Raw genomic sequence first — 24,133 nt, 5'->3', positions numbered from 1 at the left:
CAAAAGAAGGCTTCTTTTTGTTGTTCATAAGGTAGTTTAGGAAAAGCTTTTTAAAAGCATTTCAGTGTGTATAAAAAATCATGTTGTCTCTGATTCACCTAGTTTTTCTATTTTTGCCTCTTTGGATTTTCCAACGTCTCTGTTATTAGGAGTATTAACTGTAAAAATTGACAAAAACATGTTTTCTGTCACTCTCGTTATCTCCTTTTTCAAACAGTCAAAGTTAAGCATGTAAACATAAATCTCTGCTGAAGGTTCATCCCTGTTCTTACCAGTGTCTCATGATCTGCAGTTTAGTACTGTCTCACATCTGTTATTAAAAAAAAATACAGTGAAGGGGTATAGAGAGCTACGTGTGACCTGAAGCTGGAAATATTCTGCTTTTACTAGAACACCTCTCATATAGATAATGTGGACAGTTGATTCAGAACGTCTATAAACCTGTTGAAACTCTTTTGTGAGAAGTTTTATGATGATGAAGGGAATGCTTAAGGAAAGATCAAGGAGAAGGTTTATGACTGAATTTGACCATTTACAATGACATAACAATAAATTAGAAGCAAATAAAACATGTGAAACTGGACCATAAACCTATTAAACCAACAAGACAGCGATATAAATTAAAAATTCAATGAAAGAGTTTGTGGGAATATGTCTTTTGCTCAGTTCTTAATCTTTTTGGTCTTAGTGCCTCCTGCTGATTTGGGGTTTTGTTTTTTTCTGGTTTGGTTTGCTTTGGGGTTTTGTTTGGTTTTGTTTGGTTTTCTGTCAGATTATGTGTCATTATGTGCCCCCTCCCCTTCATTTCAGTTTTTAGAAAGTTTTCCTTTTGCTTTTTTCAACAGGTGTGCTTCTCACAATTTTCTGTTTAAAGCTAGGAGAGCCAGCCTGCAGTGCGAGGGTGGTCATTTTGTTGTAGCACTGGATGGTCATAGAGATATTTTGGTTATTAGTTTCTGGATGTCTTGTTTTGATCAAAACTGTGGGCTTATTCTCAAAGTCAGATGTATGTTCTGAGAATACAATTCTCAAAACCAAAAAAAAAAATCCTGTTTAAGTGAAGAAAAGCATCTGTAGGTTGTTCTCACTTTTATGGTTGAGGTATACAAGATGAGTAATAACATACAGGAATTGTTGAGATTTGTTGTTTTGGCTTGTTTTGTAATTTGGCATTATGAGAACACTGTGAAATACACACTGCACTTTTTCTATATAAAGTATATTGCTATTAGAGGCATAGTATGGCTTTTACAGTACCTTGTACGTATCTTGCTTGCTACCAATAAGGTATTGAGGCAGGAGGAGTCTTTGAAGTCTGTCTGACTTTGAAGTGCCTATGGTCTGTATCCATGACAGAGTCCATCCAGTCCTCTGCGTTATAAAAAGTACAATGTAAACGGCATCTGCAGTGCGCAGTAGTCATTGTTTTTTTAGTGACATAAGCCCAATCACCCTACTCCTTTGCTACTTATATTAAGTCTTTGGAATTCTTCTAATTTTGTCCCTGAATGCATGCACTTGAAAGACGTGCAGATCTTGCTTACTTTTGTTGTCTTCAAATGGTGAGTTGTTTATTTATCAGGGAAGTCATTGTATCTGCAAATCCTTTTTGAGCTGGAAATAGATGTTATTCTGCTAGTATTCACAAAGGAGTATAGGGACAGTAAGATAGCCTCTAGGAAGACATGTAAGATCCAAAATAAGAATCACCATTGCTACCCTTTGCCCCCAAGGATAAGTATGATGAGCTGCTGATGATCATTGGATCCAGGAGGAGTGATCTGAATCAGAACATGGCTCTTAAGAGCCAGTATGAGCGGGCTTTGCAGGACCTGGCTGACCTGGTAGAAACAGGCCAAGAAAAAATGGCTGGTGACCAGAAAATGATTGTTTCTTCTAAGGAAGAGGTTCGATTGCTGCTTGACAAACATAAGGTAAGAAACTGGGAATGTATTTCAGGACTAACCGTGAAGGTAACCTTGTTGTCACGGTTTAACCCCAGCCAGCAACTAAGTACCACACAGCTGCTTCCTCACTTCACCCTTCCTTCCCTGGGGAGAATAAGAATCAGAAAGAAAAAGTAAACCTCGTGGGCTGAGATACGAACAGTTTAATAACTGAAACAAGATAAAATATAATACTAATAACACTACTACTGATAATAATAATAGAAATAGTAAATATAGTTGTAATGGAGAGATAAATAAACAAGAAATAAAAAAGTGATGCACAAGACAGTTGTTCACCGCCTCATGACCAATACCCAGCCTGTCGCCAAGCAACAACCAGCAGCTCCCAGACAGCTCCCCTGAGTTTATATACTGAGCATGATGTTCTGTGTTATGGAATATATCTCTCTGGCTAGTTCAGATCAATTGTTCTGGCCATGTTCCCTCCCAGCTTCTCTTGCATCTCCTCCCTGACAGAGCATGGGAAACTGAAAAGTCCTTAGGGTAAGCACTACTCAGTGACAGCCAAAACGTCAGTGTGTCATCAACGTTATTGCAACAGTAAATCCAAAACACAACTCTTTACCAGCTACTAAGAAGAAAATTAAGCCAGCTGAAACCAGGACACTTGTAAAGAGCAAATTGCTAACCTTTTGTTCCTAAAGATTCAGGAGTTTTCTAGAATGGTGGGCCAGACTTTATTTTAAATTGGAGTCAATTAGCTGTTCTGACAGACTGAGTTTCAAATGCTTTGTTGAAGGTGAACCCACATAGATTGCATTTTCTTCCTTATTCTTATAACAAGTTCCTAGTCTTGTCCTGTCATACTACATAGCAATTTCACCCACCACTCCATTTATTTTCAACAGAAATTTACATTTGCTAGTACCCACAAATATAACAAGGATTTTCCATATGTTTTTAGTAGGCAGAATTTTTTGGGAGTGGTTATCCTATTTACGCTGTTTTTGTTTATGGAATCAGGGTTACGATGGAATTTGTGTGGAAAGCATGACTGACTTCTTTCTTTGAAAATACTACTGTCCTCTTTAAGTTGTCTACTGGACTTTGTGAAATGTTGTGGAGTGAAAAATTTACCTTATTCTAGGTCTATAGATACTTAATTGTAATGCTTATGTCTTAAAATGTAACAATTGCACTTTCTCTTTTTTACTCTCCCACTACCCTCAAACCCGAATTTTTCAGGAATACTTTCAAGGGTTGGAGTCTCACATGATCCTAACAGAAACACTTTTTAGAAAGATGAGTAGCTTTACTCTCTTAAAGGAAACTCAGTCACATTCAGAGCTAATGACAGAAGCTTCAGCTGTATTAAAGCTGGCTCATAAACGAGGTGTGGAGCTGGAATACATTCTAGAGGTGAGAATTTCTGTGGTCTTTTCTATACTGCCATTGTGATCAACCACCAGGATATACTATAATGTTGATTTTGTGTGCTTGGACAGAATTGATGGACATCAGTCCTTTGTGTCATAAACACAAGGCACTGATAGACTATGTGCAGTCTTTTCTATTTGACTGTTGTGACTTTCAGGTGATGCAAGTTGTTTTCATCTACTTTTAAGAGCTGCTGAGCTTCAGCTGGTAGGGAGAGCGTGACAGTTTTATCCATGTGTTCTAACCAAAAGTTAAGCTTGGTATAGAGATGGTGTCTTATTACAGGTTCACTGGACATCTGTACTTTCATTTCTCTACTTTTACAACCATGCAGCTATAGGAGTTCAGATCAAAAATACAAATAATAAAAATGCTAGATACCCAGATTCACCATATACATGAATAATTTGTTCTTGTAGACCTGGATGCATCTAGATGAAGATTATCAGGAACTTACCAGACAGCTGGAGTCTGTTGAAGGAAATATCCCCACTGTTGGTTTGGTGGAAGAGACAGAGGACAGGCTTACAGACCGGATTGCACTTTTTCAGGTTGGTGCTTTATAGACATTCTCTACTGGAAAGTTGGATGAAAGGGATCTCTGAAGGTTGCGTAGTCCAGCCTCCCACTTACAGCAGTACAGTTGTCATGGGCTGGAGCAGCAACAGCTTTGGAAACCTTGAAAGATGGAGATCCCAAGCTGACGAGGAGACCAGTTGCAGTCCTGCACCACCACCTACTGAAAAGGTTTTCTATAATGCCCAATCTGTACCTTCAACTTCCAACTTTGTCACCGTTGTCCTTTTTTGTATTGTGTGGCACTACTGAGGAGCATTTACCTCTGTCATCTTTTTAATTCTACTCCAAATAGTTGTAGACCTTTGTTAGACTGGCCTTTAGCCTCCTGTTTGTCAGTCTATAGTAAGTGCACTTCTCTCAGCCTCTTTGTAAAGCACAAATGTCTCTAGGTCCCTCAATAACTTAATAGTTCTTTCCCAGACCCTGGCTACTTCCTTCTTCCTCAACTCATTGGGCAATGGGGTCAAACCACAATCAGGTGGACAGATGTGGCCTCATCAGCTTCATGTAGATGAGGATAATAAGGTAACTTCATTTGGTTGTTCACAGTCCTAATATAGGCCAGTGCTGTGGTTTGCCATATTCACATCTTGGTTATTGAAGATGTCAGGTTAAATACACTAGCCATTTGCTTTCTAACATATACTGAGAAACAGAGTTAGTCTGCCCAAGGTACAAAATTTGCACCTCTTGAGCCTTCTAAGATTTCTGCTGTCTCCAACCTCAAGTTTAGTAAAGTATCTCTGGGCTAAGTCTGCAATTTTTTGTCTCAACCACTCTTCCTAAATTACTATCATCCACAAATTTACTGAGGGAATCCTGTCTGCCATGATCCATGTTCTTGAGATGTTGAAGAGGTTTGGAATAAAATATCAACAGTCTCTAGAGTACTCTTTCCATTGCAATCTGCCAGTCAGGCATCAAGCCTTTGATCACTAGTGTTTGAGACTAGTAATGCAACTCATTTTCAGTCCCCATAAAAGTCCATTTATCTAGCCCAATTCTCTCCACTCCTAGAGGAGGGTCCTGGGAGAAATGGTCTCAAAGGCCATACTGAAGTCAGTCTCATCCACAGAGACAGTAATTTTGTCAAAAAGGCTATCAAGTCAGTGAATCCAAGCTGAATATTCCTGATTACCTTTTGGTCCTTTTTGTCCTTGAAAATGGATTTCAAGAAGATATACTCCATGATCTTTCCAGAGAGCAAGGTGAAGCTGAACAACCTGTGGTTCTTCGAGTTGCCTTCCTCCCCAAATGCAACAAGTAGCTTAAATATAGGTTTTCTACCACACCCTTTTCTTTTGGTCTAGTGTTCTGTCTTTGTCTCCTTATATTAGACATTTTAGTTGGGGCTTTTTTTGTTTGCTTGTTTTGTTTTACAGAAAAATGTCAAATTTGTCTTGAAAATTGACTTGTGTTCTCTGAATTTGTTATGTATATTGTTCTTTTACCAGACAGCTTTCTGCTTTTCCAATGGTATGAGGACAACTTAAGCAATGTATTGCAGGGTGAGGGGACTGTTTTGGTTTTGTTTAATGCTAGGTATTGTTTATTTTGGTTCTACAGCTGGAGCATACAGGGAAAAAATGTGATGTGCCATGATGGGTGACATTGGATATGCTACAAAATGCAATAAAAGGAAATTAAATATTGAGAAAGTGTGGTAGCAGAGACCTGCAGAGCTATCTAACCATCTCGTCTGTCATTACAGCATCTGAGATCTAACCTGACTGAATACCAACCTAAATTATACCAAGTTCTAGATGATGGGAAGAGACTCCTTTTTTCTGTTAGCTGCTCAGATCTTGAAAGTCAGCTGAACCAACTAGGAGAACACTGGTTAAGTAACACCAGCAAAGTTACCAAGGAGCTTCACAGGCTGGAGACAATACTGAAGCACTGGACAAGGTAATGCTGATGTAATGGACAACATAAAGTTCTTCAGCTGTTCTCCTCAAGTCAAAGGCATTTGGAATGCAGAATTATTAGATTCAAAATTTCAAAGAAAGTACTTTGAGATGTGTCATAGTTTGACTGCTCTCTATTCCACAGAAGTGCTATTGTACTCTCTCATTTGTAATAAACATGTAGCAGATAAGAGCTGGTGGGAGGAAGTCAGAAAATAGCTTATTTAGATGACTAAGTTAGAAGCCCCATGTGTATATAGGTTGATGAGAAAAAGGGTATGTGCTTTGCTGGGTAGCATCAGCATGTTGTGGTAGGGCTCTTGTGGGTCTGTGTCATTGCATATATGAAAGGGAGCTTTAGCTACCTTTGCTAAAGTTCATATGCTACTTTTGAAATGAATTTTCTAAGTGGTATGCAAGATTTGTCTATCATTCATTAATCCAGGCTTATGTAGAGACACTCTTGTTCTGTCATCTCATTGACTGCTTGGCATGTGAAACGATATGGAGATGGTTTCTGAAAAAAGAAGTTAAGTTTCTGCTCTGACATACTTTGTGGTAAAGCTTTAGTAACACTGAGACTTCTAATGGAAATCAGAAATCTGTTTATGTGTGTCAGGTGGGGTTACAGCTTGTCCAGAGAGATTTGTAACGTACTTACTAGTCCTTCATTAAACTTAGGTTTTCCTAAGAGGCAAAGTGAAGGCACTGTTAGAAATTGTGAGCATACTGGCTAAAATAAGAGCTTCCTGATGTCATGCTTGTCTGTAAAATTAAATTATGTTTTTCTGAAATTTTATAAAGGAAAGAAAATATTTTTATTTTAAATCTAGCATTCACTATCTTCCTCTAATACATGGGGGAAAGACTGCTCAGTTGGAGGCAAGAAGTGGCAATGACTGTTTTAGTTTTCTTTAAACATCTTTACAGGTATCAAAGTGAATCAAATGAATTGACACAGTGGTTACAATCTGCAAAGGAGCGACTTGAGTTTTGGAGCCAGCAGTCTTTGACAGTTCCTCAGGAACTGGAAACAGTCCGAGACCACCTGAACTCCTTTTTGGTAAGTCATTCATGGACACCTATTTCTCTGCAATTACAAATAAACAGTTGATTAATCAGATGTTTATACTTTTCTCATCACTGAAGTAGTGAATATGAAAAAAAAAATCTGCTTCTCTAGTTAATCTGTCCTTCAAAATAATGGTGTGTATGCACATTAAGCCCTCCTTTGCTATATGCAATGATTGTAAATCTTGATGATTCTGGAAAGAGAAAATGGTCTTGTCACTGGAAACAATTTGTCTTCTCACTTAATCTGAAGTATAGTCATTAAACACTTATAGAAAGTGCATATTTTAAAGGGAAGGGATGATATTCTTAGCTTTCTGAGATAAAGCTATAAGTACTATAAAATAGCACTTGATTATTTGCACAAAAATGGTTCTGCTTACAGGAGTTTTCAAAAGAAGTGGATGCTAAATCATCACAGAAATCCTCTGTCCTGAGTACTGGGAACCAGCTCCTCAGACTTAAGAAAGTAGATACAGCAGCACTGCGTGCGGGATTGTCCCACATTGAAACCCAGTGGACAGAGTTGCTCACACAAATCCCAGCAGTACAAGAGAAATTGCACCAGGTAAGAAAAACAGCTACGGCCTTTGATATTCCAGAAAACTAAGACAGTTGGCACTGCCTAGTTGCTTCCTTTCTCAATTTATTCATGTGAGGCATGATAGAAACAACATTATTTCTGTTTTATTGTGGGAAAGGTTACACTTAGTTTCAAATCCTCTCTGCTCATACTGTCTAACACCAATTGGTGGTAATTTCAGACTTTCACAATTACAGTTTGTTATATTTTAACCAAAGGACAGATGAGTGTTTTATCAACAAGCTGGTATGCTTGTGTGGTATGATTATGTATGGAAAAAGGGAATTCATGTATATCCCTGTGCCCTGTCAACTTTGGATGGTGGTTTTTTCAAATTGAATAGACTAGGTTCAAGTCTGTGAAAGACAAAATAGATCTAAAAACATTTTTCATGATTTCTGCTAGTATGTGTAGGAGCAAGAGGCTTTTGGTTGTGTAGTTTTGGAGTTTTAATGCTATAATACTGAAGTTAAAGAATTATACAGGTTGAAAAGTTGGTTTACTATTTAGTTGCTAGGAGATTATCAGTATAAGCTGTTGCTTCCGTTTATAACTTGGAATGGTCTCAGAGTTAGTAATTACGTGATTTATGGAGAGAGAGGAAGGGCAACAAATGTTAACTAAGTCTGTTATAGTAAACAAAATAATGTCGTTCAGTAGTTCTCTTAATTGTCTTGCAATGCAAAATGTATGTCTACCTAAAAATGTCATAGAACACATTTCTGAGTAAATAAATGTAAGCAAGTAGTACTCTATCAGAAACCAAACGTGGGTCTTTTAAGAAAGAAAAAAAGGGTACCATTCAAAATTAGCCCATTTAGAAATCACCGCACAATAAGAGTATTATGAAAATATTTTCCATGAGTCTATTCATTAGTCATTTGCAAAACCAGCAAAAATGTAGTTTAAAGTTGATCAGCTACATTAGCCCTGGCACAGAATTATGGAATGAGAATGCAGAACCTTTAGGAAGACTCGAAATGGAATCTTTGGGTTTGTACAGTTTCTTATTTCCAATAATGGAAATAAGAAGCCTTTAATATAGTATTTTCTTATTACGATGCAAGCAGTTATACAATATACCTCCTAGTAAAACTTTTTTCCCTTCCCTTTTTTTTTTTTACTTCTTTTTCTTTTTTATAACTTCAGTGATATTTTAGTGATATGTAAAATAGCATAACAGCAGGTAAAGGAAATGTACTATGGTAATGCAAATCAAGGAATTCTTATCCATTTTCTTCACAACATGAGTTTTAAGTCTATTATTTCACCAGCTCCAGATGGACAAAATTCCTTCTCGCCATGCCATCACTGAAGTTATGAGCTGGATTTCCTTGATGGAAAATGTCGTTCAGCAGGATGAAGAAAATATAGAAAATGTAGTAGGACAGAAAGCAATTCAGGATTACATCCAGAAGTACAAGGTACTGAAAATCAGTGTTATTGATTTTCCTATTGAATTATCCTCATTAAATATATATACATATGTGAAATATAAGTGATTTAGTATGGGGGGTAAACCTTACTTTGTGGATTGGTTAGAATTGTACAAAAGTTAGAATTGGGCAATATTTGATACTGTGGAAAAGGAACCAAAATTACTTTTACTGTTTACTTATGGCAGGAATATAATTTTAATTATACTTTAATTTCCAGGAAAATCCAAAGCAATATGCACATTATTAAACCTTATTAGATCTGTCTTTCATCCAAAAATCACAAAGCACTTTGCAAATTATATGAGTTGTTGTATGAATTCTCTGCATAACATCATCTTCTCCTCAAAGCGTAGCCAGTTCTTGAGTAAAAGGTGGCCAGTCATTTACAGATCAAAATAATTTTGATCAGTTTCTGAAGCAAAAACAAAAGATGCTATATTTAGAGATAATTTTTGAGGAGTATATATATAACACAATTACAGTTTTTAAACTAGATCAGTAGCACTCTTAGGATAGATCTGCACGCAGTGAATTTCTTCTCAATGTCAGATTGATTTCAATAGCCTCCTGAAAAAATTACTTCTTGGTTAAAATCATAGAATGGTTAAGATTGGAAGGGACCTTTGAGATCATCTAATTTCAATCCCCACACTGATGAGCAGGGATGCCACCCACTAGATCAGATTGCCCAGCACCCCATCCTACCTTGAACTCTTCCAGGAATGGGATATCCACAGTTTTTCTGGGCTACCTGTTCCTGTGCCCTACCACTCTCTGGATAAAGAACTCCATCCTAACATCTAATTTAAATCTCTCCTCTCTTAGTTTGAAACTATTCCTCCTTGTCCTGTCACTATCTGCCCACTTTCCCTCACTCTCCCTCTTTTTTATAAACCCCTTTAGGTACTGGGAGGTTTTAATGAGGTCTCCCCATACCCTTCTCTTCTCCAGGCTGAACAACCACCCCTCTTAGCCTGTCTTAGGAGAGGTGCTGCAGCCTTGTCATCGACCTAGGGGCCTTCCTCTGGACCCATTCCAACAGGTCCACATCTTTCTTGTGCCAAGGACCCCAGAGTGGATGCAATACTCCAGGTGTGGTTTCATGAGAGCAGAGGGGGAGAATCACCTCCCTCCAACTGCTGACCACTCCTCTTTAGATGCAGCCCAAGATGTGGTTGGCCTTCTGGGCTATGAGTGCACACTGTTGGCTCCTGTCCAGCTTTTCATCCATGAGAACTCCCAAAACCTTCTCCACAGGGCTGCTTTCAGTGAGTTCGTCTCCCAGTCTGTACTCCTGCCTGGGATTTTCCTGACCCAGGTGCAGCACCTTGCACTTGGACTTGTTGAACTTCTTGGGGTTCTCATGGGCCAGCTTCTCAAGTTTGTCCAGGTCCCCCTGAATGGCATCCCTTCCTTATGTCAGCTGCACCAGTCAGCTTTGTGTCATATGGAAACTTGCTGGGGATGTACTTGTTCTCACTGTCTGTGTCATTTTAAAGATATTAAAGAACACTGGTCCCAAGACAGAGCCCTGAGGGACATCACTCATCATCAGCCCCTACATGGACATAGACCCATTGACCACTGCTCTCTGGTTGTGTCCATCCAGCTAATTCATTATCCATTGAATAGTCCACCCTTCAAACCCGTGTCTCTCCAATTTGGAGATAAGGATGTCATGTGGGACTGTGTCGAAAGCCATATAGAAGTCTAGGTAGATGACATCAGTTTTTCTTCTCTTGTTGACTGGTGCAGTCACTCCATAGAAGACCACCAGACTGATCAGGCAAATTGATCAATTTTCCCTTACTAGAACCAGACTGAAGAATTTCCCCTTAGGAAAGTTGTTCTGGCTATCTTGCATATACCTACTTGTCTTGTATGTGCCTTAACATTGCTTCGATGAGGATCTGCTCCACGATCTTCCCAGACACAGAAGGGAGACTAACTGATCTGTAGTTCCCCAGGTCTTCCTTTCTTACCTTTGTAATAAGAGCAGTGTTCCCTTTTACCAATCAATGGTTACTTCGCCTGATCACTGCGACTTTTCAAATATAATGGAAAGTGACTTGGCAACAGCAGTAGTCAGCTCCCTCAGAATCCTGGGATGCATCTCATCAGGTCCCATAGACTTAAACCTATTCAGCTTCATCAAGTGGTCCTGAACCTGCTCTTCACTCACAGTGGCAGGGATTTTGTTTCTAATTTCTGGTCAATTGCTAAAAAACCTTTTAGTTAAATGGTAATAAAGTTGTAATTTGTGAAAAATTTTCCTCTGTTTTGAAGGAAGGTGAGAAATTATGGTACTTATGTGCTGGTATTTTTATTTCCCTCTTTTCATCTAGGGTTTCAAGATAGATTTAAACTGCAAACAGTTGACTGTCGACTTTGTGAACCAATCGGTGCTACAGATCAGCAGCCAGGATGTCGAAAGTAAACGCAGCGACAAAACTGATTTTGCAGAGCAGCTTGGAGCAATGAACAGACGTTGGCAAATCCTTCAAGGCCTGATAACAGAAAAGGTAAAGAAAAAGATCTGCTTGGGATTGCATTTTCAAAATACACAGAACTATAAGACTATTATGCTTGGAAACCACTGCAGGTCATCTAGTTCAATCTCCTGCTCAAACAGAGCTAACTTTAGAGTAGATTGCACAGGGACTTGGTTATCTGAGATTTGAAAATCTCCAAGGAGAGATTCCACAACTTCTCTGGGCAGCTTATTCATGATATTCATCCCCTGATGAGGGGATGAGTTTTTGTCTTGTTCTCAGTCAGAATTTCCCATGTTGCAACTTGTGACTGTTACCTCTTCTCCTTTTACTGCATACCTCCATCTTCCCTATGCCTCTCCATAGGAGTGAAGAGTACACTGAGGTGGTTCCTTTGCCTTCTTTTCCCTAGGCTGAATGAAGCCAGCCTCTCCTTGTATGTCTTGTGCTCCAGTCCCCTAACAACCTGAGTGGCCATACACCACTTCTTTAAATCTCTTCCTGCACTGGAGGTTGCAAAATTGGTTGTAAACGTTAAGGAGAAGGAAAGATTCACTGATCTTGACCTGCTGGGTGCACTCTCATTAATTTAACCCAGGATACAGTTGGCATTCTTCAACACAAATGCACACAGATGATTTACGGTGTTCAAGTTCTTGCTTATCATAGCCCCAAGTCCTTTTCTTCTGTCCAGCCTGCTGCCAGCCTGTGTTGCATGGTTATTTTGTCCCAGTGCAGGACTTTACATTTGTCTTTGCTCAATTTCATGAGGCTTGGTGGGCCTATTCCTTCGTCTTGTTGAGGTTTCTCTGAATGGCAGCCCTACTCTCCAGCATATCAACTACTTCTCCCAAATCATTGCCATCTGTGAATGTGCTGAAAGCACATGTCACCATACCATGCAGTTTATTGATGAAGTTATTAAATGGTATCAACCACAGGACTGAGCCTGAAGATACATCTTGTAAATAAATGACTGCCAGGTAGATGTTGAAATGTTTACCATGAACCTTTAAGCTTGATGACTGTGTTCATGTCATTCATTTGTAGACCTCCTGTTCAGCCCATGTCTCCTCAGTTTTGCTACCCTGTGAGATACTGTATCAAAAGTCTTGCTTTTAAAAGCCAAGGTAAATAGTGTCTACTACTCTTCATTTGTCTGCACTGTCAATTATATCATCATAGCAGAGGCATTCAGTTGGGTCAGGCACAATTTACCCATGGTAAGACCATGCTTTTTCCTTCTCCTTGTTCTTTATGCCTGTGGAAATGACATCTGGCAAAATTTGCAGTATATCCTTTTCCCAGCCACCAGCTACTTTCTACAACCACCATGACCTTTTAAAGGTGATAGACAGCACCCTTGAAAAAAACATTGACAACCTTGAATATGTCCTGCCTGGTTCTGTGGACTTTCATATGTCCAGATTACTTAGGCAGTCCCTAATTCTTTCCTGCTCTATCATGACTAGTATCTCTGTATGCCAAAATTTGTTGATTGGCATGAAGACCTGGGAAGCATGAGAGGAGACCTTGTCAGTAAGATCGGAGCAAAGAAGGGACTGCATACCTCAGGCTATTCTGTGGTTTTCCCTTGTTGTTGATGTACTTGTGAAGAGTAGCAGGAAGGACTTCTGTCTCTTACTAGTTAGTTCCAGACAAGATTTTGCTTTCCTAATGTTGGCCCTGCATGGCCAGGCCATTCTTCTAGGCCCATTCTTTGTAATTCACTTTCTGTGGATTTGTCATTTTTGTGACTTGAGGCAATCGTCCTTGAAGATCAACCAGCTTCCTGGATTTCTTTGTCGTTCAGTACAACTTCCCATGTGGTCATGCTTATCCAGACAAACCGGTCTGCTAGGCTAAGGATCTTTACTCTACTGCTTTCTTTCCTTACTTCACTCACAACTGTGTCATCATTATTGCAGCCAAGGTTGCTGTTGACCATCACATGCTCAACCAGTTCTAATTAAGATTACAGGGAATTAAGATGGCTCATTCCCTAGAATGGAATTTGTCTTAAGTAATTTGAATGCTTTTTATGGCAACATCGCTATTTTCAAATTCTACTTTGTTATTTTCTTTCTTTTTTTCTATAAGAATAGAAGTGCTATCTCATTTACCATTGAATAATACCTAAAGCAATCTAAGAAACTTGAAAGTAATCAGTTGACAGAGAAGGTAATATAAATCTTCATCTGCTTTAACTTGTTTATGAGCAAGGTATATAAAGCATATGTTTGAATGCTTAATTTTATTTGGGAAATCCTGAGGACCTTGATCTCTGAAAATAATTCCACTTCATAAAAATGTTCTGCTAAAGTGTTAGCTTCTTTCAGTGTGTCATAATATTTTGATATGTTATCTCTATATTATTATTTCTGGATAAAGCAGGTTTTTATTATTAACTCTATTACAAATAGTAGATATATTTAAATTTGAGCGCATATTGCATTAAATTTGAGTGCATAAATTTGAGTGAACTGTTTTTAAATTCTGAAAGCATTCAGTTCCAAGAAGACACTGGTTAGCATTGGTCTTTACAGATTTATTTAATTGACCCAACAATAAAGATAATTGTATGAGAAAATATATACTAATTTTTCTTTACAGATCCAGCTGTTGGAAAGCCTGCAGGAATCCTGGACAGAATATGAAAATAATGTGCAATGCCTAAAAACTTGGTTTGAAACTCAAGAGAAGAAGCTAAAACAGCAACAAAAAATTGGTGACCAGGCTTCAGTACAGAATGCTTTGAAAGACTGTCAGGTAATTTCCCCTTATAAATAGCAATATTCTCTTCTCAAGAGTTAGAATCAACCCTTTATCCATGTGAAATCTTCATATCAGTGACTGAATTCCTCTTTACTTCAGCATTTCATTTTTAAAAGTGCAAGCAATAAAAGAGGAGGAAGAAACAGTGATGTCCTACAGATGTTTAAAACCAACAAAATCATTAAGTCATTATTCTTTTTGCATTGGACATTTCAAAGCATGTCAGGCATACTGAACTAGGAGACTGTCAAAGGAATATGTTGCCATTTCTGCTTAGCCAGTCTTATGGAACTCGATGTCATGAGCACTATGCTTAAATGTCCTTGAAACTTGTTTTTTCTTCCTTATCACTCTTTCCTCCCCACCCCCCACCTTTTTCCATTCTTTTTCCACCTGATATGTTCCATCTGACTATTCAAAGAAAAATGCTAGAATCCAAGGAATCCAGCTTTCATTCAGAATGCGTTGGGAATCTTTCTCTTTTATTTTCTCCTCAAATATTCAACTATCCAGAAGAGGAAAGAGAATCGTGATTACGATGGGCAAAGATGGGAGGAGGCAAAGTGTAGCTATACATAAGGCACTTAAGTTCAAAAACACCTCAGTTTTTCACATGAAATTCATACAAGGACAACACAGCAGTGAACAGGGTATTACAGTTGTCTCTGAATATCTTATCAGAATAGCTCATATATAAATAGTAAGAAGCTTACTTCTGGAGCTGTCAAGCTAGAGTTAAAGCTTATAGGTGTATAGGCAAAATGAATACTTTTGAATTTATAGACAAGGCCTCTACACAGTATCAGGCATTACATTTTTTTTTTCAAAAGTATGTTTTTCTACCAGACACCAAATAATAAATTTTACAGCATATCAAATGTGTAATTAAAATTCTGCCAGGACAACCAAATGCCTGAAATCTTGGTGTTCTCATCCCCTTAAAAGGGAGTAGAAAGCATGTTTATCTTGGTGAGGCTGTCTTTCGTGCATGTATATATACATGCACGAATATTATATAATATAGCATTTAGTTTTTCACAAACAGAAGAGCTGGAAATTTATTAAAATTAAATGCATAAAAGAATTTACCCTATATTCATGAGTATATTAAGCCCATCTGTGTTTCTGCAAAGGCAAATAAGTGGTTAGGCCAGGTATGTTAGAGGTCAGGAGTTTTTTGTGAACTCTTGACTTAAGCTTTCTAACTGGTTGGAGTGCTTAGGTTCAGTTCAGGTATCTTTATGTTTTCAGCACAATAAGCCTATATAACTGATGGAAGGGTAATTTAGCACAGCCTGACATAATCAGCAGTTTGTGCTTGGCTGGAGTTCAAAGCTGAATCTGATTTATCACCGTTTAGATGTTCTTTTTGTCAGGGAAGTTAGCAAATACACTTGGGGAGTTAGTTATGAATGGCAAGACTTTGATCAGCAGACAAACACATTAAGAAAGAACTGTGTCAGACACTCCCATGTATCTGGTTCAACTAGTACAAAAGCTAGAGTTTATTTATTAACCAATGTTAGCTACTGCTTAGGGTTGTAATAAGTGAAGTCAACCCTTTTTCCCTGTCACAGATTAGGAACAATAATGCAACTTTAATTCAGTTATGAGTTTTAAATGATGAATAAGGAAGCCCTTTTCAAAGAGAAACAGAAATATTTTCTGTTCTTGGTGTTTGAAACTTTTGGCTGGCTTACATTCTGAATTTTTGAGCAACCTTGTAAAACTTAAATGCCTTTTTTTAGTCCAAAAATCTACGCCCGGAAATTCAAATTTATTATGTGCAACTTAGAAGAGTTTGCCTTGTTGTCAGCTGGTTTAAAAAAACCTATTTTTACTGGTTTTTTTTGCTCTGACTGTAGTCTGGAACAAGGTCAGGGCTAGATGTTTGAAGAAATGTAAAAATAATACAAAAGAAAAGGCTAAAAATAAACAGTGAAGCAAAAATGCTCTCACATATATGTATAATGACAAAAGTGTGTTGTATGTGTACAGGGATAAATTCTGTAATAGCAAATGTTTGCAAGACTGGGAAGAATTTTCCTTCAAATACTTTCCCGACTATGTAAAATGTAAAGTCTCTTATGGCAATATATCACTTGCTTTTTGGATTCAAAGGGAGATAAATTTATTTTGGTTTGCCCAGAGTTTTTTTGTATTCTTTTCTTTCATTGGTGATCCATCTCTCTCAGTAAGAAGAGGCTTGCAGAAAATGACGATATAACCTGAGATCACATGACATACTAGTTAATATAGGGGTAACACAAAATTGCTGTCACCTCATAGTCTGCTGTCTTTGTCATACTGACAGGTAAACACAAATTTGTGGTGGTCTGAAGCTTACAAGCCATAATTCCCCACTCTGCTCAAACTCAGTGTTTGTGCTACCTGAAGCTGCAGAGTTTCTGAGTACTACAGAACTTTCTTGGATCTCCCTGCACCATGCTATGAAATTATATAGATAGTTTCCTGGCTAGGAATGAGCTTATGGGAATGTGCGATATGACTCACAGTTGCTTACCAAGTCTTCTTGTCCTTCATTTTCTAGCCTCATTCTCATGGTATTAAGGCATGAGCAAAATGCTGTCAAGTTCATTAATGCTTCCCAACAACAAGCAACCTTGAGGAAGAAAATTCCTGTAGTCTGTTGCTTGTAGTCATTGCCTGGACTCCAGTGAACTTGTCATCTAGAAAAGGAAAAGGCTTGCTGTCCTCAAGCAAGAGGTTTTTCTGGGCCCGAGCAAAGGAATAAAAACTTCACTTCATGTGAGGACTCATGTCAAATTGACATCTTTCCCTAGGAAGTCATTTTATCATTTTCCTTGGGTGACAAAATTAATTTTTTTCCAGCAGCTTGAGCCAGCTTTGCACTAATTAAAAGGCCCTCTCGGTGTTCTAGGAAAAATTAAAACACACAACATTTTTTCTGCTACAAAAAGTAATTTTCCAAAGAAGTCAAAGTCTGCTCTCCTCAAACCCATGGTGGTGAGCTTACTTACCACTCCAGTGATACTAAATTCCACCATTTCATGGTCACTGCAGCCCAGTCTGCTCTTGAGCTTCACATTCCCCACCTTCTCACCTCCTTGTTGGTGAGACCAATGTACAGCATAGCCCCTGTTCTCATTGGCTGCTCTACCACTTGGAGAAGAAAATTATCATCAGTGCTTTCCAGGAACATTCTAGATTGCTTATGCCCTACTGTGTTGTCTCTCCCACAGATATCAGGGTGGTTGAAGTCCCCCAAGAGGACTAGGGCTTGTTGGTGTGAGTCTGCTCCTCTTTGTTAAAAGAGGTTCTCATCTGCTTGATCTCCCTGGTTAGATGGCCTGTAGCAGACCACCGCTATAATGTCACCTGTCCCAGTCCTTCCTTTAATCCTGATCCTTAAGTTCTTGGTTAGCTCCTCATACATCTGTGGGCAGAGCTCCATGCACTTCAGCTGGTCACTGACATAAAAAAGAAACACTTGCTCCTCTGTCCTTCCTCAACTGCCTGTATTCTTCCATTCCAACACTCCACTTGTAGGAACCATCCCATCATCTCTAAGTGACAATAGCCCTGTGTGTGTTTGCCTAGAGGTAATTAAGTTGGGCCCTGCTGTCCTATTTTTAATGAATTTTGTACTTGTACATGAGAACAGAAGATTGTACAAAACTTTTATGTAGAGGACATGCTTCTATTTAACAGCAAACTACTAGGCTTTAAAGGGAACATAAAATATTCAGTGGAATTGCTGATGAGTTATGAAGCCCTTGAGAATAAAAAGCGAAAATGTGCAAGCATGACTCCTATTTTTTAAAATAAGGAGCTTATGGGCTTCTTTTCTGTATCCAGATTAACTGATTAAACAAGCAAACATACTCAATTATCTCTTTTTTTTTTTTTTTTTTTTCAGGAATTAGAAGAATCAATAAGAACAAAGGAAAAAGAAGTGGAAAATATACAACAGAGTGGTCTGTCTTTGGTACAGAACAAGAAGGAAGAAGTCTCTTCTGCTGTTATGAATACACTGCAAGAAATTAACCATTCCTGGGCCAATTTGGATCACATGGTAAAAGAATCATTGAGAGACAAATTATAACTCCAGGAATAAGGCCTGGAGGGAGAATTAGCAGTTGTAGCTGTGGATTTCTTCTGTGTTGTAGGGGAGGAGATTCTGAATTGTGTCCCTCTTCCCATCTATCCATCCATCAATCCCCAAGCTTGTGTGTGCACTCCACATAAGATGGGTATAATATTTCCTGTTTCAAGGATGCTTTTAGTTTTTGTAATTGAAGCTTTTTAGATGCTTCCTGATATTTACTGTAAAGGTACCAAATTATCTGTAAGAAACTACCTTTTCAAGCCCACAGGTCTCACAGAATAAGAGATCAGCATTAATTGTCAACATCCAAAGTTTGATCAACAAAGGCTTCCTTCTCATGAGGAATACGGTCTTGGTGCTAGCCTCTCTACTGACTTCCACAGACTCACTTGCCTGCCTTAGGGATATGTGTTTCACAGCCTTAAGCAATTTCTCTTGATCCTGCTTTGGACCAAAGTGAAATGAATTTTGATATCTTTTCAGTCTCTACCATTCAACTTTTATAAAATCAACAGAACTTTATGCTGTACCCAGTGTAAGCCCAGCTGATGGTTGTGCAAAATCTTTGTTCTCGGTAGGTGTAAGATCAAGAATGTAGAACAAGAAGCATGTGAGACCAAAAGGAAGAAAGTAATTTTAACAAACCCCAAATATCTTGAATGCTTTTCATTTACTTTTGTTTTTATTTGTCCCTCCTCCTAGGTTAGCCAGTTGAAGATATTGTTGCAGTCTGTCCTTGATCAGTGGAGCATTTACAAAGTGGCTTATGAAGAACTGAATAGTTATCTGACAGAAGCCAGATATTCTTTGTCCCATTTTTATCTTCTTACTGGTTCTTTGGAAGCTGTGAAAGTCCAGGTTGATAACCTTCAGGTAAAAAGAATTACTTTTGTCTGAAATTGCATGGATGCATATAAGCATACATTTTGGTTCATAAGAAGTGGAAGTACAGACACACTGGCACATTAAAATCACATCACCTTAAGAAAACACATTACAAAACAGCCATTACATTTATCATTTTGCAGAAAAATAAAATAGGGATAATTGTTTATTTTTTAGATTTTTGATGCTGTTCTTTATAATTTTGGGCGATCAAATTATAAAAAGTTTTTAATCATGCTAATGACCATTAAGACCGAAGTTTCTGATGCTACTTCATCAGGCTTCTGAGCTACAGGAGCATGTTGAGATCACATTTTTAACCTGCCCTTCAACATTGCAGTAGATTGATGATCAAGGAGAATAATGTTCCAGAAGCTGAGATACTCACATGTTCAAGTAATTTACCAGTGTAAGAAAAGCATAAAATACAAGGAGACTCCTTGTGGTGGGTTTCTGTGGCTGGGTTTTGGTAGATGGGGGCGGGGGGCTACAGGGGTGGCTTCTGTTAGAAGCTGCTAGAAGCTTCCTCTGTCCTATGGAGCCAATGATAGCCAGCTCCAGGATGGACTTCCTGCTGGTGGCCAAGGCTGAGCCAATTAGGAGTAATCATAACGCCTCTGTGATAACATATTTAAGAATAGAGGAGTGTTGTGCAGAAAAAATTCCATCCAGGGAAGAGCGGAGTGAGAACATGGGATAGCAACATAGACACCAAGGTCAGTTCAGAAGTAGGGGGAGGAGGGAGCAGGGGAAGGACTCAGAGCTGAGGCACCTGCAGCCCATGGAGGACCATCAGGGTGCAGAGACCCCCCTGCAGCCCATGGAAGAGCCTATGCTGGAGCAGGTGGATGCATGAAAAAGGTTGTTAGCCCATGGGAGGTCCAAAATGGAGCGGGGTCCTGCAGGAGACTTGTGGCCCATGGAGAGGGAAACCACGCTAGAGAAAGTTTTTCCCCAGTAGGACTTGTGGCCGCTATGGGGGACCCACACTGGTACAGCTCATCCATGAAGGACTGCACCCCATGGAGGAGTGACCCACAGGACAGCAGATTGGGAAGAACTGCTGCCTGAGGGGTGAACTCACACAACAACTGACTGCAACCCCCATTCCACATCCCCCTGCACCACTTGGGGGAGGAGGGAGAACATGGAAGGAAGGAGAGGTGGGGGGAGGTGTTTTTTAAGACTGTTTTGTCTTTCACTCTTTGGCTCTTATCCTGTTAGTAATAAATTTAAGTACTATCTCCACTTTGATTCTATTTTGCCTGTGAAGGTAATCAGTAAATGACCTCTCCCAGCTCTTATCTCTACTCATGAATCCTTTAGCTGTTTTTTTTTTCTCTCTCCTATGTCCAGTTGCAGAGGAAGAGTGAGAGAGCGACTTTTAGTGGGTCCCTGGAATCTAGCCAGGGTCAACCTGCTACACTCCTATTATAAAATTATAAAATAATATTAGTGGCAATAAACTAATTAAATAAAATATTCAAAATATTGTTCTATTACATAGAAAAATCTTTTATTTCAGAGAAAGTTGAATTCTTTAAAATAAAAAAAAATTTAAAAAAAAATTTCAGATGCCTAAAGTAGAAGAAATTCTGTTCTTTTTGTATTCTGTTCTTCTGTTAGTATTTACCCTCAAATTTACATTTACAGTATAATTTAAATATTTGTGTGATTTGAAGTCCAGACATATATAAATCCTCTAAGCGTGAACAGCACTTTTCAAGTGAAGACTTAAAAAGAATCCAATAATGGACTTTACAGCCATTCTTGTAGATTTTAATATTTTCATGTTAGAGAGGAGTCACTAAAACAATAGGTACAGAAAATGACTTTTTTTGCTAATTAAGATTTTGACTAAACTTGGGCTGAGTTTTGCTGGGGTGTTCATACTGTAATAATATGCATAAAAATATTTAATGTTTAATAAAAAAAGAACATTTTCACAGAATCACAGAATGGGTAAGGTTGGAAGGGACCACAGTGGGTCCCCTGGTCTAACCTCCCTGCTCAAACAGGGTCATTCAGATCACATGGGACAGGACTGTGTCCTTGAATATCTCCAGTGAGGGAGATTCCACAACCTCTCTGGGCAACCTGCTCCAGTGTGTGGTCACTTGCACAGCAAATAAGTTCTTCCTCATGTTCAGGTGGAACTTCCTGTGCATCAGTTTCTGCCCCTTGTCTCTTGTCCTGTTGCTTGGCACCACCAAGAATAGCCTGGCTCCATCCTCTTGGCACCCTGCCTTTAGATATTTATGCATATTGATGAGATCCCGTCTAAGTCATCTCTTCCCAAGACTGAACAGGCCCAACTCCCTTAGCCTTTCCTCATAATAGAGGTGCTCCAGTCTCACAGTCATCCTTGTTGCCCTCTGCTGGACAGGACACACTTCCCTGACAGACACACTTTAGGGTGATAACTGAAAGAGTGAGAATCTTATTTTCAGAATAAAGCTTTTTTTATGTTGCTATTTTTTCATTGTGTTCTAAGCAGGAAAATGTTATTTAAATAATTTTCTTATATCTGTTAAGTTTTTATTTCTGATTCTGTTTATGGACTTACTCTATGCAAAAGTACTTGTTTAGAATAATTTCTTTTAGAAGATTTTTACATACTGCAAAAATACAGGGTTAAAACTTTTTGATACACTTGATATAAAATCAAATTAATCTAACTACAATCTTTATATTAAACAACCTTTTTTTTATATGAAACACATGAAATCAACTTCGGCATTCATAATCTATATGATGCAATTGATACACACTATTTTGAAGTGTTTCTATGTCATGGAATTGTAATACCTCATGGTTTGGTTTTGTTTTGTTATTATTCTGTTTTAGAACCTACAAGATGAATTGGAAAAACAAGAAAATAGCTTACAGAAGTTTGGTTCTGTGACCAGTGTATTGTTGAAAGAATGTCACCCACCAGTGACTGAAACACTTACCAACACTTTGAAAGAAGTGAATATGAGGTAGAAAATGTCTGTGTGTTAAACTTTAATTTAATTAGCAAATCTGTATTTATCCGTTGTCCCAGTTTTCCATAATTTCTATTTTCTTTATATTTTATTATTTTATGGTTTTAGGGGCTTGAGGGGCTTTTTGGAACAGGCAGGATTATTCCTTTTGCCAAGGACTGGAGTAGAAGTCTTATTTACTTATTTCATATTAAATGGAACATTGTCTTCTCCAGCAAAGCACTTGGACATTACTGTCAGTAGTTTTACTTCATGCATGACTGCCAAACAAGATTCATAAATACCATGCTGGAAAATAATACTCCACTTAAAATTTGAAAAATTGTGTCTGAAAATGTTGTTTGCAATGCATGCATCAGGTTCCCCAGATTTTAGGTTGCTATTTGTAGTTGTAGGAAGGGCATGATAGGCAAGAACGTCTGAGCTCCTCACCTGTACCTTTGCATACAGCTTCCCCAACTTTGAATTCAGACAAGAATCAGTGTAAGGGTTTACTTGGAGAAGCTACAGAAAGGGAGGATCCAAAAGAAAAAAACTGGTTTACTGGAAAACTCAGGGGTTTTTTGAAGACAGAATCATGCCAAAATTATTTTAAACTCTGTTCTGTTCTAGAATCTGGATGTGGAGAGATGGATTATTCACCCCATTTCAAAAAAGATACTGTAGGAATTAAGATTTTCAGTGATGACTGATGAAAGTTTTTGGTTCAAAACCTTTGTTTTCAATCATGTAAAGATAATTGAAAATTGAAAAATATTCTGATTTTCTTTAGTAAGGAAACAATGAGGCAGTTTGATAAATACCAGCACATTTGAGAAAGTATGTGTTTCGGGTTGTCATTAGAGCCAAAAATTCAAAGGGGTATTATTAGAGCCAAGAATTCAAAGGGGGATTAGATGTTTAATTGGATAATACAGATATAAAGATTTTTAACGTCTGGGAGTATTTTACAAACAAGTTGAGAGAGCTTTATGACTTTAAATTTTCTGTCAGGGTTTGGGAGGAAATTGCAGCAGAATAAATGATTCCTTGTTTACACCTCTTCTGGGCCTCTTAGACCCTTGCAGGAATCTGGTACTGGCAGTGCGTGGTTGGGCTTGGACGCTCAGTGCAGTGAGCTGAAGTGTACTACATGGAAATAGGAGGAGGTTCACTTCAAAAAGTGTGGCTGCAGCTCTGACCTCAAGCATTACTAAACAGCAGCCAAAACCTACCCCAGATCAGACCCACTGTGACAAATCAGAACAGGCTGTCAATATATTTCTTGGTTGTTTTTTTTCACCAAATGTCTGGATCCTGATTGTTACCAAATTTCTCAAAAGCCAGAAGACCATGGGGAACAGCAGAGAGGGAGAGGGACAGGAATAGTTATTGTGGAGTTCCAGGCTTCGATCATTCATCCAGTCTCTTCACCAGGTGGAACAACCTTCTGCAGGAGACTGCAGAGCGACTGCGTGCCAGCAGAGCCCTCCTTCAGCTGTGGCAGAGGTACAAGGACTGTTACCAGCAGTGCTCTTCCACAGTCCGCCAGCGAGAAGACCAGACCAACGAACTCCTGAAGACTGCAACCAGCAAAGACATCACCGATGATGAAGTTACCACTTGGATTCAGGACTGCAATGTATGTTCAGTTAAGCTTTGCAGTTTTTCTCAGCTCTGGGCTAAAAATTCTCAAGAGGTTCTCTGTTACTAAACCCTATTCTTGGTGTTTTGGAAACCTGCATGCAAATTTTTTTCACTTTATTGATGCATCTCAGGCACAAGAGGGACAGCTTTACATCTGCTACCCAAACCTCGTGAATTTGATCCCTCCATTAGTTGTTGCAGTGTTTCAGAAGCTAGTATCTGAAGTCTTTTCTCTGGAGAAGATGGATAAATTATATCATTTCAGTCAGTTTGAAGTCCCTGCTTAATGAAGGGATTCTTTCTTGGTAAAATATCTCAACCAAATCTTTAGAGTTCCTTATAAAAGACAGAA

At 38.6% G+C, this 24,133-nt stretch overlaps 1 protein-coding gene across 17 annotated transcripts in view; it reads left to right on the top strand.

The window, feature by feature from the left end:
• The window catches only part of SYNE1 (spectrin repeat containing nuclear envelope protein 1), a 298,651-nt gene that overhangs the window by 218,033 nt on the left and 56,485 nt on the right, over window positions 1–24,133 (top strand). For all 17 annotated transcript variants that reach the window (XM_050314877.1, XM_050314878.1, XM_050314876.1 and 14 more), the window contains 13 exons: window positions 1,734–1,934; window positions 3,156–3,329; window positions 3,767–3,898; window positions 5,638–5,834; window positions 6,764–6,896; window positions 7,290–7,472; window positions 8,762–8,911; window positions 11,272–11,448; window positions 14,032–14,187; window positions 18,095–18,250; window positions 18,986–19,156; window positions 22,016–22,149; window positions 23,572–23,776. In XM_050314877.1, the coding sequence (XP_050170834.1) occupies window positions 1,734–1,934; window positions 3,156–3,329; window positions 3,767–3,898; window positions 5,638–5,834; window positions 6,764–6,896; window positions 7,290–7,472; window positions 8,762–8,911; window positions 11,272–11,448; window positions 14,032–14,187; window positions 18,095–18,250; window positions 18,986–19,156; window positions 22,016–22,149; window positions 23,572–23,776 (2,169 nt within the window). The remainder of the gene's footprint in view (window positions 1–1,733; window positions 1,935–3,155; window positions 3,330–3,766; window positions 3,899–5,637; window positions 5,835–6,763; window positions 6,897–7,289; window positions 7,473–8,761; window positions 8,912–11,271; window positions 11,449–14,031; window positions 14,188–18,094; window positions 18,251–18,985; window positions 19,157–22,015; window positions 22,150–23,571; window positions 23,777–24,133) is intronic.

This window comes from Myiozetetes cayanensis, unplaced genomic scaffold (genome assembly GCF_022539395.1).
Source record: "Myiozetetes cayanensis isolate MyiCay16 unplaced genomic scaffold, myiCay2020 scf2-11, whole genome shotgun sequence".
Taxonomy (NCBI): domain Eukaryota; kingdom Metazoa; phylum Chordata; class Aves; order Passeriformes; family Tyrannidae; genus Myiozetetes; species Myiozetetes cayanensis.
The sequence above is the reverse complement of the archived record's forward strand: the minus strand, read 5'-3'. Positions and strand labels throughout refer to the sequence as shown.